Source organism: Pristiophorus japonicus, chromosome 3, assembly GCF_044704955.1.
Source record: "Pristiophorus japonicus isolate sPriJap1 chromosome 3, sPriJap1.hap1, whole genome shotgun sequence".
NCBI classification, from domain to species: Eukaryota; Metazoa; Chordata; class Chondrichthyes; family Pristiophoridae; genus Pristiophorus; species Pristiophorus japonicus.
The window spans coordinates 242,172,718-242,189,385 of record NC_091979.1 but is presented as its reverse complement, the minus strand read 5'-3'; the positions used below and the strand labels follow the sequence as shown (position 1 = coordinate 242,189,385).

General features: G+C 44.6%; 1 protein-coding gene across 1 annotated transcript in view; it reads right to left on the bottom strand.

Moving 5' to 3' along the window:
• Positions 1 to 16,668, bottom strand: part of hpse2 (heparanase 2) — a 570,820-nt gene that overhangs the window by 128,410 nt on the left and 425,742 nt on the right. Inside the window, exon 9 of the mRNA XM_070873950.1 lies at positions 16,238 to 16,344. Coding sequence (XP_070730051.1) covers positions 16,238 to 16,344 — 107 coding nt within the window. The remainder of the gene's footprint in view (positions 1 to 16,237; positions 16,345 to 16,668) is intronic.

The window sequence follows — 16,668 nt, the reverse complement described above, 5'->3', positions numbered from 1 at the left end:
TGCACTGTGTCTGATCTTGCATGTTAATGTAACGGGCCAGCTGCATGATCTCGCTGTGGTGGGGGGGGGGGGGAAATGGATGTATGTAGCCATGGACACACACATGGATCACACCCAGAACCCACTGGAACCTCCACCGCATCATCAAACCATCCAATCTGATAACCGCTATCCAACATTGTGGCAAAAGGACTTGGGGGTTAACAGGGAGAGAGCCAAAGCAAAGTACAGCCAAGGTGCAAGGGCTATTGGCACTTAAGTCTGGGGAGAGCTAAACCAGAGCACATAGTACAAAGGTAATTGGCACAAAGGACTTGGGGGAGAGTGATGTTGTATATGCAGACTATGCATGTACTCTATGTGTAGTCACTGTGTGATTACATAAGATGGAGACTGGTTTACCTGATGTACTATCAATAAGGTTTACACTGTGTACATACATGCTGGCACCATTAGATGGTGCAACTGGTGGAGTCCGGGGGTTTCCTGCCCTGGTGGCAGGGCCCTGTATAAAAGACTACACACCAGCACTCTGGAGTTTGGAATAAAGGACCAAAGTCACTACAGTTTGAGTACAACACATTGCCTTGTGGAGTCATTCATAAGTACATTATAGACATAACAACTTGCATTTACATAAGAAATCAGAACAGGAGTAGGCTATATGGCCTCTCGAGCCTGCTCTGCCATTCAATAAGATCATGGCTAATCTGATTATGGACTCAGCTCCACTTCCCTGCCTACTCCACATAACCCTTCATCCCCTTATCGATTAAGAAACCGTCTATTTCTGTCTTAAATTTATTCAATGTCCCAGCTTCCACAGCTCTCTGAGGCAGCGAATTCCACAGATTTACAACCCTCTGAGAGAAGAAATTTCTCCTCATCTCTGTTTTAAATGGGCGGCCCCTTATTCTAAGATCGTGCCCTCTAGTTCTAGTCTCCCCCATCAGTAGAAACATCCTCTCTGCATCCACCCTGTCAAGCCCCCTCATAATCTTATACGTCTTGATAAGATCACCTCTCATTCTTTTGAATGCCAATGAGTAGAGGCCCAAACTACTCAACCTTTCCTCATAAGTCAGCCCCCTCATCCCCGGAATCAACCTAGTGAACCTTCTCTGAACTGTCTCCAAAGCAAATATATAATTTCATAAATATGGAAACCAAAACTGCACGCAGCATCCCAGGTGTGGCCTCACCAATAACTTATATAGCTGTAGTAAGACTTCCCTGCTTTTATACTCCATCCCCTTTGCAATAAAGGTCAAGATACCATTTACCTTCCTGATCACTTGCTGTACCTGCATACTATCCTTTTGTGTTTCATGCACAAGTACCCCAGGTCCCGCTGTACTGCAGCACTTTGCAATCTTTCTCCATTTAAATAATAACTTGCTCTTTAATTTTTTTCTGCGAAGTGCATGACCTCACACTTTCCAACATTATATTCCATCTGCCAAATTTTTGTCCACTCACTTAGCCTGTCTATGTTCTTTTACAGATTTTTTGTGTCCTCCTCACTCATTGCTTTTCCTCCCATCCTTGTGTTGTCAGCAAACTTAACTACGTTACATTGAGTCCCTTCTTCCAAGTCATTAATATAGATTGTAAATAGATTGTAAATAAGCACTGATCCCTGCGGCACCCCACTAGTTACCGGTTGCCAACCAGAGAATGAACCATTTATCCAGACTCTTTGTTAGTTAGCCAATCCTCTATCCATGCTAATATATTACTCCCAGCCCTGTGAACCTTTATCTTGTGCAGTAACCTTTTATGTGACATCTTGTCAAATGCCTTCTGGAAGTCCAAATACATCACATCCACTGGTTCCCCTTTATCCATCCTGTTCGTTACATCCTCAAAGAACTCCAGGAAATTTGTCAAACATGACTTCCCCTTCATAAATCCATGCTGACTCTGCCTGATCGAATTTTGCTTTTCCAAATGTCCTGCTATTGCTTCTTTAATAATGGACTCCAACATTTTCCCAACCACAGATGTTAGGCTAACTGGTCTATAGTTTCCTGTTTTTTGTCTGCCTCCTTTTTTAAATAGGGGCGTTACATTTGCAGTTTTCCAATCTGCTGGGACCTCCCCAGAATTACAACCAATGCATCCACAATCCCTGCCACTATCTCTCTTAAGACCTAGGATGCAAGCCATCAGGTCCAGGGGATTTATCTGCCTTTAGTCCCATTATCTTACTGAGTACCACCTCCTTTGTGATTGTGATTTATATAACGCCTTTCACATCCATCAGATGTCCAAAAGCACTTTACAGCCAATGAAGTACTTTTTTTGGAGTGTAGTCATTGTCGCAATGTCGGAAACACAGCAGCCAATCTGTGCAGAGCAAGCTCCCACAAACAGCAATGTGATAATGACCAGATAATCTGTTTTAGTGATGTTGGTTGAGGGATAAATATTGGCCAGGACACCGGGAATAACTTTTTTACATCCACCTGAGAGGGCAGACGGGGCCTCGGTTTAAAGTCTCACCCAAAAGGCAGCTCCTCTGACAGTGCAAAGCTCCCTCAGCACTGCACTGGAGTGTCAGCCTAGATTTATGTGCTCAAGTCCCTGAAGTGGGACTCAAACCCACAACCTTCTGACTCAGAGACAAGAGTGCTACCCACTGAGCCACTGGCTGACACAATGATTAGCAAATGGCTAATTATCATGTATGGAATTTAGAGAAACCTTCAACCTCAAGATATATGGTGAACTATTTGCATGGGCTCAAACGACTAAATTTACTTTTGTCAGGGAAAAGAAGAGCAGAGGGACTTGATACAGGTATTTACATGGTATAAATGAGGATTTAAAAAAATGAATTCTCGGGATGTGGGCGTCGGGTGCACTGATTGGCTCTCATCTTTCCATAAGGAGGTGGTGCTGGGAGGGACTTCTTGAGGCGATGGGCGGTTTGATAAAACTGAGTGGCTTACTTGGCCACTCCAGAGGGAAGTTAAGAGTCAAATACGTTGGTGTGAAACTGGAGTCAGATATAGGCTCAGGATAGTAGGTTTCTTTCCCTATAGGACAAAGTGTCAGCTGTGGCTCAATGGGTAGCACACTTGCTTCTGAGTCAGAAGTTTGTAGGTTCCAGTCACACTCCAGGTACTTGGGCACAAAAACCTAGGCTGACACTTCCAGTGCAGTGCTGAGGGTGTGCTACACTGTCGAAGGTGCTGGCTTTTGGATGAGATGTTAAACTGAGGCCCCCGTCTGTTCTCTCAAGTGGACGTAAAAGATCCCACGGCACTATTTTGAAGAAGAGCAGGGGCCTGGTGTCCTGGCTAATATTTATCCCTCAATCAACATAAAAATAGATTATCTGGTCATTATCCCATTGCTGTTTGTGGGAGCTTGCTGTGCGCACATTGGCTGCCGTGTTTCCCACATTACAACAGTGACTACACTCCAAAAGTAATTCTGTGGCTGTAAAGAGCTTTGGGACATCCGGTGGTCATGAAAGGTGCTATAGAAATGCAAGTCTTTCTTTCTTTATTGGTGAACCAGTTGGATTTTTGCCACAATCTGATAGCTTCATGATGAAGTAAGGGAGCTATTTAACCTGGTGAATCAGCACAGGGCTACATGGGAAGGAGTAGAACATTGACAAGCCTGAAGCAAGGTTAGAGATTAGGGGCAAAGTTTTCCCGACAGGATTGTGGGCATATGAAGGAAGTTGATTCACAGTTGTAATGTATTTGCATCGTGGGTTCTTTGCTTAAGAATTCATAACAACACATTGCTATTAAGAATTAGTTGGTTTATGGCAAAAGGCTTAACAATCACACTACACATTACCAGTTCATACGAGAATGATTCCAGGGATGAGGGGCTTAAGATATGTGGATAGACTGGAGAAGCTGGGGTTGTTCTCCTTGGAGCAGAGAAGGTTGAGAGATTTGATCGAGCTGTTCAAAATCATAAGGGGTCTGGACAGAGTAGATAAAAAGAAACTGTTCCCATTGGCAAAAGGTTCGAGAAGCAGAGGACACAGATTTAAGGGGAATGGCAGAAGAACCAAAGCCACCTACCTTATTGTGGATCTCCCGAACCCAACTGGCTGGGGTTTTATTGAGTCTTGAGAATGTCACGTGATTGGCTAAGCCACTCCCAATTCAACAGGCCTAAAACTATTTTGTATAACCATAAATCAAATGCCCCCTTATTAACGGGGGTGGGGGGGGGTGGGGTCTAAAACCGACAAATAAAGAAATTAACTTTTTGGCATAACTTAAATCAAATTAAAATGTAGTTGCCGGGGGTGATGATGCACTCCATTCCCTCAGGCGCCCACCTCTTGCGGAAGGCCGCGAGCGTACTGGTGGACACTGCGTGCTCCATCTCCAGGGACACTCTGGCTCGGATGTAACCATGGAAGAGAGGCGGGTGGTCGGGCTGAACGACGGCCATTGACCGCCCGCTGCCTGGACCGGTTGATGGCCACATTGGCCATGCCCAGGAGCAATCCTACAAGGAGGCCTTCCGACCTGCCCACTCCCCTCTGTACAGGGTGCCCAAAGATCAGGAGCATGGGACTGAAATGCAACCAGAATTTGAGGAGCAGTCCCCTCAAATATTGAAAGAGAGGCTGCAACCTCGCACAGTCAAAATAAACAGGGTACACAGACTTCTCTAGACCGCAGAAATTACAGGCGGCCTGGGAGTCCGTGAACCGACTTAAAAACCTATTGCACGGGACTGCCGCGTAGAGAACACTCCATTGAGGACCTCCGTCTCCTCCGAATGGCAAAATGGTGCGCCATGATATGGCAACAGTCCTACAAACCTGTGAGCATCCTCGCAGGTGCATACATTACAGCGATCAACTGCGTCAGCACCTGTTGTGAAGCGGGAGTGAGGGTTACCAAGGTATCGAAGCACTGTTTGATTTTAATTTCGGGGAGGTCAGGGTGCTCAGCGTACCCTTTTGTAGATCAATAGATGGCGAGGAGAGGGGAAATCCATCATTAGTTGGATTGCCATTTCTTGCTCAGGACTTTCTAATGATTTTATTTCTGAGGAAGTGAGAGTGTGTGAGAAAAAAACATAAATTTTTTTATTAAATTGATGAGCTGAGCATTCGGCTCAATCACTGGACAAGGCTTGTAATCAAATTGCATTGTCACGCAGAAATCAAACCACAGATATTCTATCCATACCTCCTTCCCTTGCTCCTTTTAATTACCATGTGTCCCACTTCTTGAATGCCACAGTCACAAACAAAGAGTACTGATGAGCACTTTGAACAGCGGCATGCTGGTGGTGTTAAAGGGGCACGGACTTTGAGACATACTTTCCAGCAGTGCTCACTAGATAGGAAGGAACAACAATTTTTTAATACATTCACGGGAAGGCCAGCATTTATTACCGCATCCCTAATTGCCCTCGAGAGGTTGGTGGTGAGCTGCCTTCTGCTTGAATACAACTGAGTGGCTTTTGCTAGGTGATTTCAGAGGGCAGTTAAGAGTCATGTTTACTGGACTACTAATCCTGAGTTCTGAACTAATGATCCGGAGACATGAGTTCAAATCCCACCACGGCAGCTGGGGGAATTTAAATTCAGTTAATTAAATTAATCTGGAATAAAAAACTAGCATGATCCATTAAAAAAAATAAGGAGAAAAGGGAGCAAAATATGGGCAGAGGTTATGATCTGAAATTGTTGAACTCGATGTTGAATCTGTAAAGTGCCTAAACAAACGATGAGGTGCTGTTCCTCGAGCTGGCGTTGAACTTCATTGGAACAGTGTAAGAGGCCGAGGACGGAGAGGTCAAAGTGGGAGCAAAGCGGAGAATTAAAGTAAGAGGCGACCGGAAGCTCGGGGTCACGCTTACGAACTGAACGGACGTGTTCCGCAAAGCGGCCACCCAATCTACACTTGGTCTCCCCATTGAGAGGAGATCACATCGTGAGCAGCGAATACAGTATACTAAATTGAAAGAAGTACAAGTAAATCGTTGTTTCACCTGGAAGGAGTATTTGGAGCCATGCACAGTGGGAAGGGAGGAGGTAAAAGGGAAGGTGTTGCTTACACGGGAAGGTGCTGTGGGAAGGGGAGGGGGTGCTGGGGGTGACTGCGGAATGGACAAGGCTGTTGCGGAGGGAGCGGTCCCTTCGGAATACTGAGCAGGCAGGGGAGGGAAAGATGTGATTGGTGGTGGGAATGGCGGAGGATGATCTGTTGAACATGGAGGCTGGCAGGGTGAAAGGAGAGGACAAGGGGAACCCTGTCGTGGTTCTGAGAGGGAGGGGAAGGGGTGAAAGCAGAGGTGTGCGAAAGAGAACGGACACGGTCGAGGCCCATGTTAACCACGGCGGAGGGGAATCCTCTGTTGAGGAAAAAGGAAGACATGTCAGAGGCACTAGTGTGGAAGGTGCCGTCATCAGAGCAGATGCGACATAGACGGAGAAACTGGGGGAATGGAATGGAGTCCTTACAGGATGTGGGATGGGAGGAAGTGTAGTCCAGGTAGCTGTGCGATTCAGTGGGCTTATAGTGAATGTTTGTCAACATTCAAATTGTCAATCTTTGCCTAACCAACCCTATCCCCCCGCCTCCACCTGATCTTATGTAATTTTTTTCTCTCTGTTTCCCATGGCAGCTGGTAATTATTCCACCATTCATCTTTTTCTAACTTCTGCCATTACCATCTCAAGTCGGCCCATCATCCTTTTTGTCTCTCAAATTTCTCCTGTCTTCCATCCTATCACAGACTTTCCCTTTTGTTCTTTCCTCCCCTCCCCCTTTCAGTGCTCCTTAAGAATCTGTTCATTTCGAACATTCGCCAGTTCTGACGAAGGGTCATCGACCTGAAACGTTAATTCAGATTCTCTCTCCACAGATGCTGCTTGACCCGCTGAGATTTCCAGCATTTTCTGTTTTTAAAATCCTTCCAGTGAACCCATCGTTGCTGGTTAAAGAGGAAATTAATGCAATCGTAAGGAAGGACATTAGCTTGGATGATGTGGAATCAGTATGGGTGGAGCTACGGAATACCAAAGGGCAGAAAACGCCAATGGGAGTTGTGTACAGACCACCAAACAGTAGTAGTGAGGTTGGGGACAGCATCAAACAAGAAATTAGGGGTGTATGCAATAAAGGTACAGCAGTTATCATGGACGACTTTAATCTACATATTGATTGAGCTATCCAAACTGATAGCAATGCGGTGGAGGAGGATTTCCTGGAGTTTATTAGGGATGGTTTTCTCGACCAGTATGTCGAGGAACCAACTAGAGAGCTGGCCATCCTAGACTGGGTGATGTGTAATGAGAAAGGACTAATTAGTAATCTTGTTGTGCGAGGCCCCTTGGGGAAGACTGGCCATAATATGGTAGAATTTTTTATTACGATGGAGAGTGACACAGTTAATTCAGAGACTAGGATCCTGAACTTAAAGAAAGGTAACTTCGATGGTATGAGATGTGAATTGGCTAGAATAGACTGACGAATGATACTTAAAGGATTGACGGTGGATAGGCAATGGCAAACATTTAAAGATCACATGGATGAACTTCAACAATTGTACATCCCTGTCTGGAGTAAAAATAAAACGGGGAAGGTGACTCAACTGTGGCTAACAAGGGAATTTAAGGATAGTGTTAAATCCAAGGAAGAGGCATATAAATTGGCCAGAAAAAGCAGCAAACCTGAGGACTTGGAGAATTTTGTAATACAGCAGAGGAGGACAAAGAGTTTAATTAGGAGGGGAAAAATAGAGTATGAGAGGAAGCTTGCTGGGAACATAAAAATTGACTGCAAAAGCCTCTATAGACATGTGAAGAGAAAAAGATTACTTAAGACTAATATAGGTTCCTTGCAGTCAGAATCAGGTGGATTCATAATGGGGAACAAAGAAATGGCGGAACAGTTAAACAAATACTTTGGTTCTGTCTTCAGGAAGGAAGACACAAATAACCTTCCGGAAATACTAGGGAACCGAGGGTCTAGTGAGAAGGAGGAACCGAAGGAAATCCTTATTAGGTGGGAAATTGTGTTAGGGAAATTGATGGGATTGAAGGCCGATAAATCCCCGGGGCCTGATAGTCTGCATCCCAGAGTACTTAAGGAGGAAGCCCTAGAAATAGTGGATGCATTGGTGATCATTTTCTAACAGTCTATCGACTCTGGATCGGTTCCTATGGACTGGAGGGTAGCTAATGTAACACCACTTTTAAGAAAGGAGGGAGAGAGAAAACGGGGAATTATAGACCGGTTAGCCTGACATCAGTCGTGGGGAAAATGTTGGAATCAATTATTAAAGATGAAATAGCAGCACATTTGGAAAGCAGTGACAGGATCAGTCCAAGTCAGCATGGATTTATGAAAGGGAAATCCTGCTTGACAAATATTCTGGAATTTTTTGAGGATGTAACAGGTAGAGTGGACAAGGGAGAACCAGTGGATGTGGTGTATTTGGATTTCAAAAGGCTTTTGACAAGGTCCCACACAAGAGATTGGTGTGCGAAATTAAAGCACATGGTATTGGGGTTAATGTACTGACATGGATAAAGAACTGGTTGGCGACAGGAAGCAGAGATCGGGATAAAAGGGTTATTTTCAGAATGGCAGGCAGTGACTAGTCGGGTACCACAGGGCTCAGTGCTTGGACCCCAGCTCTTTACAATATACATTAATGATTTGGATGAGGGAATTGAGTGTAATATTTCCAAGTTTGCAGATGACACTAAGCTGGGTGGTGCGGTGAGCTGTGAGGAGGACGCTAAAAGGTTGCAGGGTGACTTGGACAGGTTAGGTGAGTGGGCAAATACATGGCAGATGCAGTATAGCGTGGATAAATGTGAGGTTATCCACTTTAATGGCAAAAACAGGAAGGCAGAATATTATCTGAATGGCGGCAGATTAGGAAAAGGGGAGGTGCAGCGAGACCTGGGTGTCATGGTACATCACTCATTGAAATGTGGCATGCATAAGAACATAAGCCAGCTCCGCCATTCAATAAGATCATGGCTGATCTGGCCATGGACACAGCTCCACTTGCCCGCCCGCTCCCCGTAACCCTTAATTCCCTTATGCAGGTACAGCAGGTGGTGAATAAGGCCTTGTTGTTGGCCTTCGTAGCTAGGGGATCTGAGTATAGGAACAGGGATGTCTTACTGCAGTTGTACAGGGCCTTAGTGAGGCTTCACCTGGAATATTGTGTTCAGTTTTGGTCTCCTAATCTGAGGAAGGATGTTCTTGCTATTGAGGGAGTACAGCGAAGGTTCACCAGACTGATTCCCGGGATGGCAGGACTGACATATGAGGAGAGACTGGATCGACTGGGCCTGTATTCACTGGAGTTTAGAAGGATGAGAGGGGATCTCATAGAAACATATAAAATTCTGACGGGACTGGACAGGTTAGATGCAGGAAGAATGTTCCTGATGTTGGGGAAGTCCAGAACCAGGGGACATAGTCTAAGGATAAGGGTTAAGCCATTTAGGACTGAGATGAGGAGAAACTTCTTCACTCAGAGAGTTGTTTACCTGTTGAATTCCCTGCCGCAGAGAGTTGTTGATGCAAGTTCATTGGATATATTCAAGAGGGAGTTAAATATGGCCGTTAAGGCTAAAGGGATCAAGGGGTATGGAGGGAAAGCAGGAAAGGGGTACTGTGGTGAATGATCAGCCATGATCTTATTGAATGGTGGTGCAGGCTCGAAGGGCCGAATGGCCTACTCCTGCACCTATTTTCTATGTTTCTATGTTTCTATCGGAGTGGGCTTCCATTCAGCATAACGGTTTTTGAAAGAGTCGTTTCTTTAACTGGCGTCAGGTTTGGCACATGTAAGGGGAGGAAAACCAATACCCGAACTGAATTGTAGGGCTTATCAGTATTAGGAGGTTCTGAGCAATCATAATAGCCAACAATCCCTTAGCACAGAAGATGAAAACATACACTCAGTACTGAATAACACATCCACCAAGGGCAGTGGAGAGTCAACAGTCTACAAAGATAGCAAACCCTGGGAAGCAAGGTCAATGAGGAACTGAGGCAAAGTTGACACCACTCAATAACAGATTCCAGAAGGGTGACATGTGATGGTAGATGGACAGGCGGGGAAGAACCACTCTGAGCCAGTCTGAGCATTCGGCCAATCGGTGGTTTTGTAGGAGGGTCGCACACCTCGAAAAATGTCCAACTGTAATTGTAAACCTTTGTTCTAAGAAGTGTTCATCGGAACCCTTCCCCTGCATGCTTGAATAAAAACCAGTTAACCGAGGTTTCGTTTGAGTGATTCCGTGTTTGCTATACGGATGGGCGGGTTCTTATATCAGGGAGTCCACCTTGAGGAAGAGAAGTCTTGTTTTTACCCCAACACCACGTGCTTCGGATTTATCCATCGCTGGTGTTGGCATCGTCGCCATACCCTCTGACCCCCTTCGCCAGGAACCTCGTCAGGGGCCTCTCCAGCAGACGCAATGGTGGAAACGTACCTTATACGCGAAACCAGTGTTCCGGTATAGTTATGGTGGCGGAGCGTGAGGTGGCCTGAGGAAATTTCAATCCCTTAACTTAGCGGTTCCTTCAGAGTGGTGAGAATGTTGTACCCGCTACCACAGGGAGTGGTTGAGGCGAATATCATAGATACATTTAAGGGGAAGCTTGATAAATATATGAGGGAGAAAGAAATAGACGATTATGCTGATAGGTGAGATGAAATAGGGTGGGAGGAGGCTCGTGTAGAGCATAAACACCGGCATGGACCCGTTGGACTGAATGACCTGTTTCTGTGCTGTAAATACTATGCAATTCTATGTCGATCTTAAAGTAATATAAGAACATAAGAAATAGGAACAGGAGTAGGCCATCCAGCCTCTCAAGCTTGCTCCGCCATTCAATAAGATCCTGGCTGATTTGATCATGGACTCAGCTCCACCTCCCCGTCCAATCCCCATAACCCCTTATCGTTTAAGAAACTGTCTATTTCTGTCTTAAATTTATTCAATGTCCCAGCTTCCACAGCTCTCTGAGGTAGCGAATTCCACAGATTTACAACTCTCTGAGAGAAGAAATTTCTCCTCATCTCAATTTTAAATGGGTGGCCCATTATTCTACGATCATGCCCCCTAATTTTAGTCTCCCCCAACAGTGGAAACATCTTCTCTGCATCCACCTTGTCAAGCCCCCTCATAATCTTATACATCTCGATAAGATCAGCTCTCATTCTTCTGAATTCCAAAGAGTAGAGGCCCAACCTACTCAATCTTTCCTCACAAGTCAACCCCCTCATTCCCGGAATCAACTAAGTGACCCTTCTCTGAACTGCCTCCAAAGCAAGTATATCCTTTCATAAATATGGAAACCTTAACTGCACGCAGTATTCCAGATGTGGCCTCACCAATAACTTATATAGCTGTAGTAAGACTTCCCTGTTTTTATACTCCATCCCCTTTACAATAAAGACCAAGATACCATTGGTCTTCCTGATCACTTGCTGTACCTGCATACTATCCTTTTGTGTTTCATGCACAAGTATCCCCAGGTCCCGCTGTACTGCAGCACTTTGCAATCTTTCTCCATTTAAATAATAACTTGCTCTTTCATTTTTTTCTCCCAAAGTGCATGACCTCACACTTTCCAACATTATACTCCATCTGCCAAATTTTTGCCCACTCACTTAGCCTGTCTTTGTCCTTTTGCAGATTTTTTGTGTCCTCCTCACACATTGCTTTTCCTCCCATCTTTGTATCGCCAGCAAACTTGGCTACGTTACACTCAGTCCCTTCTTCCAAGTCGTTAATATAGATTGTAAATAGTTGGGGTCCCAGCACTGATCCCTGCGGCACCCCACTAGTTACTGGTTGCCAACCAGAGAATGAACCATGAACCATTTATCCTGACTCTCTTCTCTGTTAATTAGCCAATCCTCTATCCATAGAAACATAGAAATATAGAAAATAGGTGCAGGAGTAGGCCATTCGGCCCTTCGAGCCTGCACCGCCAAACAATGAGTTCATGGCTGAACATGCAACTTCAGTACCCCATTCCTGCTTTCTCGCCATACCCCTTGATCCCCCTAGTAGTAAGGATTACATCTAACTCCTTTTTGAATATATTTAGTGAATTGGCCTCAACAACTTTCTGTGGAAGAGAATTCCACAGGTTCACCACTCTCTGGGTGAAGAAGTTTCTCCTCATCTCGGTCCTAAATGGCTTACCCCTTATCCTTAGATTGTGACCCCTGGTTCTAGACTACCCCAACATTGGGAACATTCTTCCTGCATCTAGCCTGTCTAAACCAGTCAGAATTTTAAACGTTTCTATGAGATCCCCTCTCATTCTTTTGAACTCCAGTGCATACAAGCCCAGTTGATCCAGTCTTTCTTGATATGTCAATCCCACCATCCTGGGAATCAGTCTGGTGAACCTTCGCTGCACTCCCTCAATAGCAAGAATGTCCTTCCTCAGGTTAGGAGACCAAAACTGTACACAATACTCCAGGTATGGCCTCACCAAGGCCCTGTACAACTGTAGCAACACCTCCCTGCCCCTGTACTCAAATCCCCTCGCTATGAAGGCCAACATGCCATTTGCTTTCTTAACCGCCTGCTGTACCTGCATGCCAACCTTCAATGACTGATGTACCATGACACCCAGGTCTCGTTGCACCTCCCTTTTCCTAATCTGTCACCATTCAGATAATAGTCTGTCTCTCTGTTTTTACCACCAAAGTGGATAACCTCACATTTATCCACATTATACTTCATCTGCCATGCATTTGCCCACTCACCTAACCTATCCAAGTCACTCTGCAGCCTCATAGCATCCTCCTCGCAGCTCACACTGCCACCCAACTTAGTGTCATCCGCAAATTTGGAGATGCTACATTTAATCCCCTCGTCTAAATCATTAATGGACAATGTAAACAGCTGGGGCCCCAGCACAAAACCTTGCAGTACCCCACTAGTCACTGCCTGCCATTCTGAAAAATACCCATTTACTCCTATTCTTTGCTTCCTGTCTGACAACCAGTTCTCAATCCATGTCAGCACACTACCCTCAATCCCATGTGCTTTAACTTTGCACATTAATCTCTTGTGTGGGACCTTGTCGAAAGCCTTCTGAAAGTTCAAATATACCACATCAACTGGTTCTCCCTTGTCCACTCTACTGGAAACATCCTCAAAAAATTCTAGAAGATTTGTCAAGCATGATTTCCCTTTCACAAATCCATGCTGACTTGGACCTATCATGTCACCTCTTTCCAAATGCGCTGCTATGACATCCTTAATAATTGATTCCATCATTTTACCCACTACTGATGTCAGGCTGACCGGTCTATAATTCCTTGTTTTCTCTCTCCCTTCTTTTTTAAAAAGTGGGGTTACATTGGCTGCCCTCCACTCCATAGGAACTGATCCAGAGTCTATGGAATGTTGGAAAATGACTGTCAATGCATCCGCTATTTCCAAGGCCACCTCCTTAAGTACTCTGGGATGCAGTCCATCAGGCCCTGGGGATTTATCGGCCTTCAATCCCATCAATTTCCCCAACACAATTTCCTGACTAATAAGGATTTCCCTCAGTTCCTCCTTCTTACTAGACCCTCTGACTCCTTTTATATCTGGAAGATTGTTTGTGTCCTCCTTAGTGAATACCGAACCAAAGTACTTGTTCAATTGGTCTGCCATTTCTTTGTTCCCCGTTATGACTTCCCCTGATTCTGACTGCAGGGGACCTACGTTTGTCTTTACTAACCTTTTTCTCTTTACATATCTATAGAAACTTTTGCAGTCCGTCTTAATGTTCCCTGCAAGCTTCCTCTTGTACTCTATTTTCCCTGCCCTAATCAAACCCTTTGTCCTCCTCTGCTGAGTTCTAAATTTCTCCCAGTCCCCAGGTTCACTGCTGTTTCTGGCCAATTTGTATGCCACTTCCTTGGCTTTAATACTATCCCTGATTTCCCTTGATAGCCACGGTTGAGCCACCTTCCCTTTTTTATTTTTACGCCAGACAGGGATGTACAATTGTTGTAGTTCATCCATGCGGTCTCTAAATGTCTGCCATTGCCCATCCACAATCAACCCATTAAGTATCATTCGCCAATCTATCCTAGCCAATTCAGGCCTCATACCTTCAAAGTTACCCTTCTTTAAGTTCTGGACCATGGTCTCTGAATTAACTGTTTCCTTCTCCATCCTAATGTAGAATTCCACCATATTATGGTCACTCTTCCCCAAGGGGCCTCGCACAACGAGAGTGCTAATTAATCCTCTCTCATTACACAACACCCAGTCTAAGATGGCCTCCCCCCTAGTTGGTTCCTCGACATATTGGTCTAGAAAACCATCCCTTATGCACTCCAGGAAATCCTCCTCCACCGTATTGCCTCCAGTTTGGTTAGCCCAATCTATATGCATATTAAAGTCACCCATGATAACTGCTGCACCTTTATTGCATGCACCCCTAATTTCCCATGCTAATATATTACCCCCAACCCCGTGAACTTTTATCTTGTGCAGTAACCTTTTATGTGGCACCTTGTCAAATGCCTTCTGGAAGTCCAAATACATCACATCCACTGATTCCCCTTTATCACCCTGTTCATTACATCCTCATAGAACTCCATCAAATTTGTCAAACATGACTTTCCCTTCATAAATCCATGCTGACTCTTCGTGACCGAATTTTGCTTTTCCAAATGTTCTGCTACTGCTTCTTTAATGGTGGACTCCAACATTTTCCCAACCACAGATGTTAGGCTAACTGGTCTATAGTTTCCTGTTTTTTGTCTGCCTCCTTTTTTAAATAGCGGCGTTACATTTGCAGTTTTCCAATCTGCTGGGACCTCCCCAGAATCCAGGGAATTTTGGTAAATTACAACCAATGCATCCACAATCCCTGCCGCTACTTCTCTTAAGATCCTAGGATGCAAGCCATCAGGTCCAGGGGATTTATCTGCCTTTAGTCCCATTATCTCACTGAGTACCACCTCCTTAGTGATTGTAATTGTGTTCCTCCCCCGCTATAGCCCCTAGACTATCCTTTGTCGGAATATTGTTAGTGTTCTCTACCGTAAAGACTGATACAAAATATTTGTTCAGAGTTTCTGCCATCTCCATGTTCCTCATTACTAATTCCCCGGTCTTGTCCTCTAAGGGACCAACATTTACTTTAGCCACCTTTTTTCCTTTTTATATACCTATAGAAACTCTTGCTGTCTGTTTTTATATTTTGCACTAGTTTACTTTCATAGTGTATCTTCCCTTTTTTAATCATTTGTTCAGTCGTTCTTTGCTGGCTTTTAAAAGTTTCCCAGTTTTCTGTCCTCCCACTAGTTTTGGCCACTTTGTATGCCCTTGTTTTTAATTGGATACTGTCCTTTATTTCTTTAGTTAGCCACGGATGGCTATCTTTTCTCTTACACCCTTTCCTCCTCACTGGAATATATTTTTCTTGAGAGTTGTGAAATATCTCCTTAAATGTATACGACTGTTCATCAACCGTCCTACACTTTAATCTATTTTCCCAGTCCACTTTAGCCAACTCAGCCCTCATACCTTCATAATCTCCTTTATTTAAGCTTAGTACGCTGGTTAGAGATCCAAATTTCTCACCCTCCATCTGAATTTGAAATTCAATCATGCAATGATCACTCATTCCAAGAGGATCCTTGTTGGATTTTGTTTTAGATGGGGGGGGGGATGAATTTTAGTTTGGATTTGCCTATGCACTCAGATTACATTATTTCTTACATATCTACTGCCTATCACATGGAACAACCTATTCTTTGGAGTAAAAACAGAAAATGTTGGAAACACTCAGCAGGTCAGGCCGCATTTGCGGAGAGAGAGAGAGACAGAGTTAACGTTTCAGGTCGATGACCTTTCATCAGAACTGGATAAGGTTAGAGATTTTAAACAAGAAGATTTTATGCAAGTGCAGAGGCAGGGAAAGAGGGGAGGGGAAGAAAAAACAAAAGGGAAGGTCCGTGATAGGGTGGAAGGCACTTGTGTAAAAATCTGTTACATCTCTAACTTTTTCCAATTCTGATGAAGGGTCATCGACCTGAAACATTAACTCTGTTTTTCTCTCCACTGACCTGCTGAGTATTTCCAGCAATTTTCTGTTTTTATTTTAGACTTACAGCATCCGCAGTATTTAGTTTTCTCATCTTTGGCGTGCTGATGTTACGATAGTTGGGTAAGCTGTGCCGACACACAACAGTCGCTGGCCAGAGCCTTTAAATGCGGCAAGAAGATACTTACAGGAATCCCGCAGCGTAGGTATCGGATAGGTTGGTCGTCCCTCCAGTCCAGGCTGGGCCTACCCCTCCGAGCCACACCTTCTTCCCCGGTGCGTGTGAGTTCACTACCTGTTAACAGTGAAATATTTGGAAATAGTTTTTGATGTAATAAAAGAAAACATAAGGTGTAGGATCAAAATGGGGCGTTCAGATCCAATAATGGAGTTCTCATCCATGCCTCTGCTACCTCTAGACTTGACTATTCCAACGCACTTCTGGTTGGCCTCTGCATTCTATCCTACGTAAACTTGAGGTCATCCAAAACTCAGCTGCCCATGTCCTAACTCGCACCAAGTCCCACTCACCCATCACCCCTGTGCTCGCTGACCTAGATTGGCTCCCGGTTAAGCAGCGCCTGATTTCATAATTCTCATCCTTCTTTTCAAATCCCTC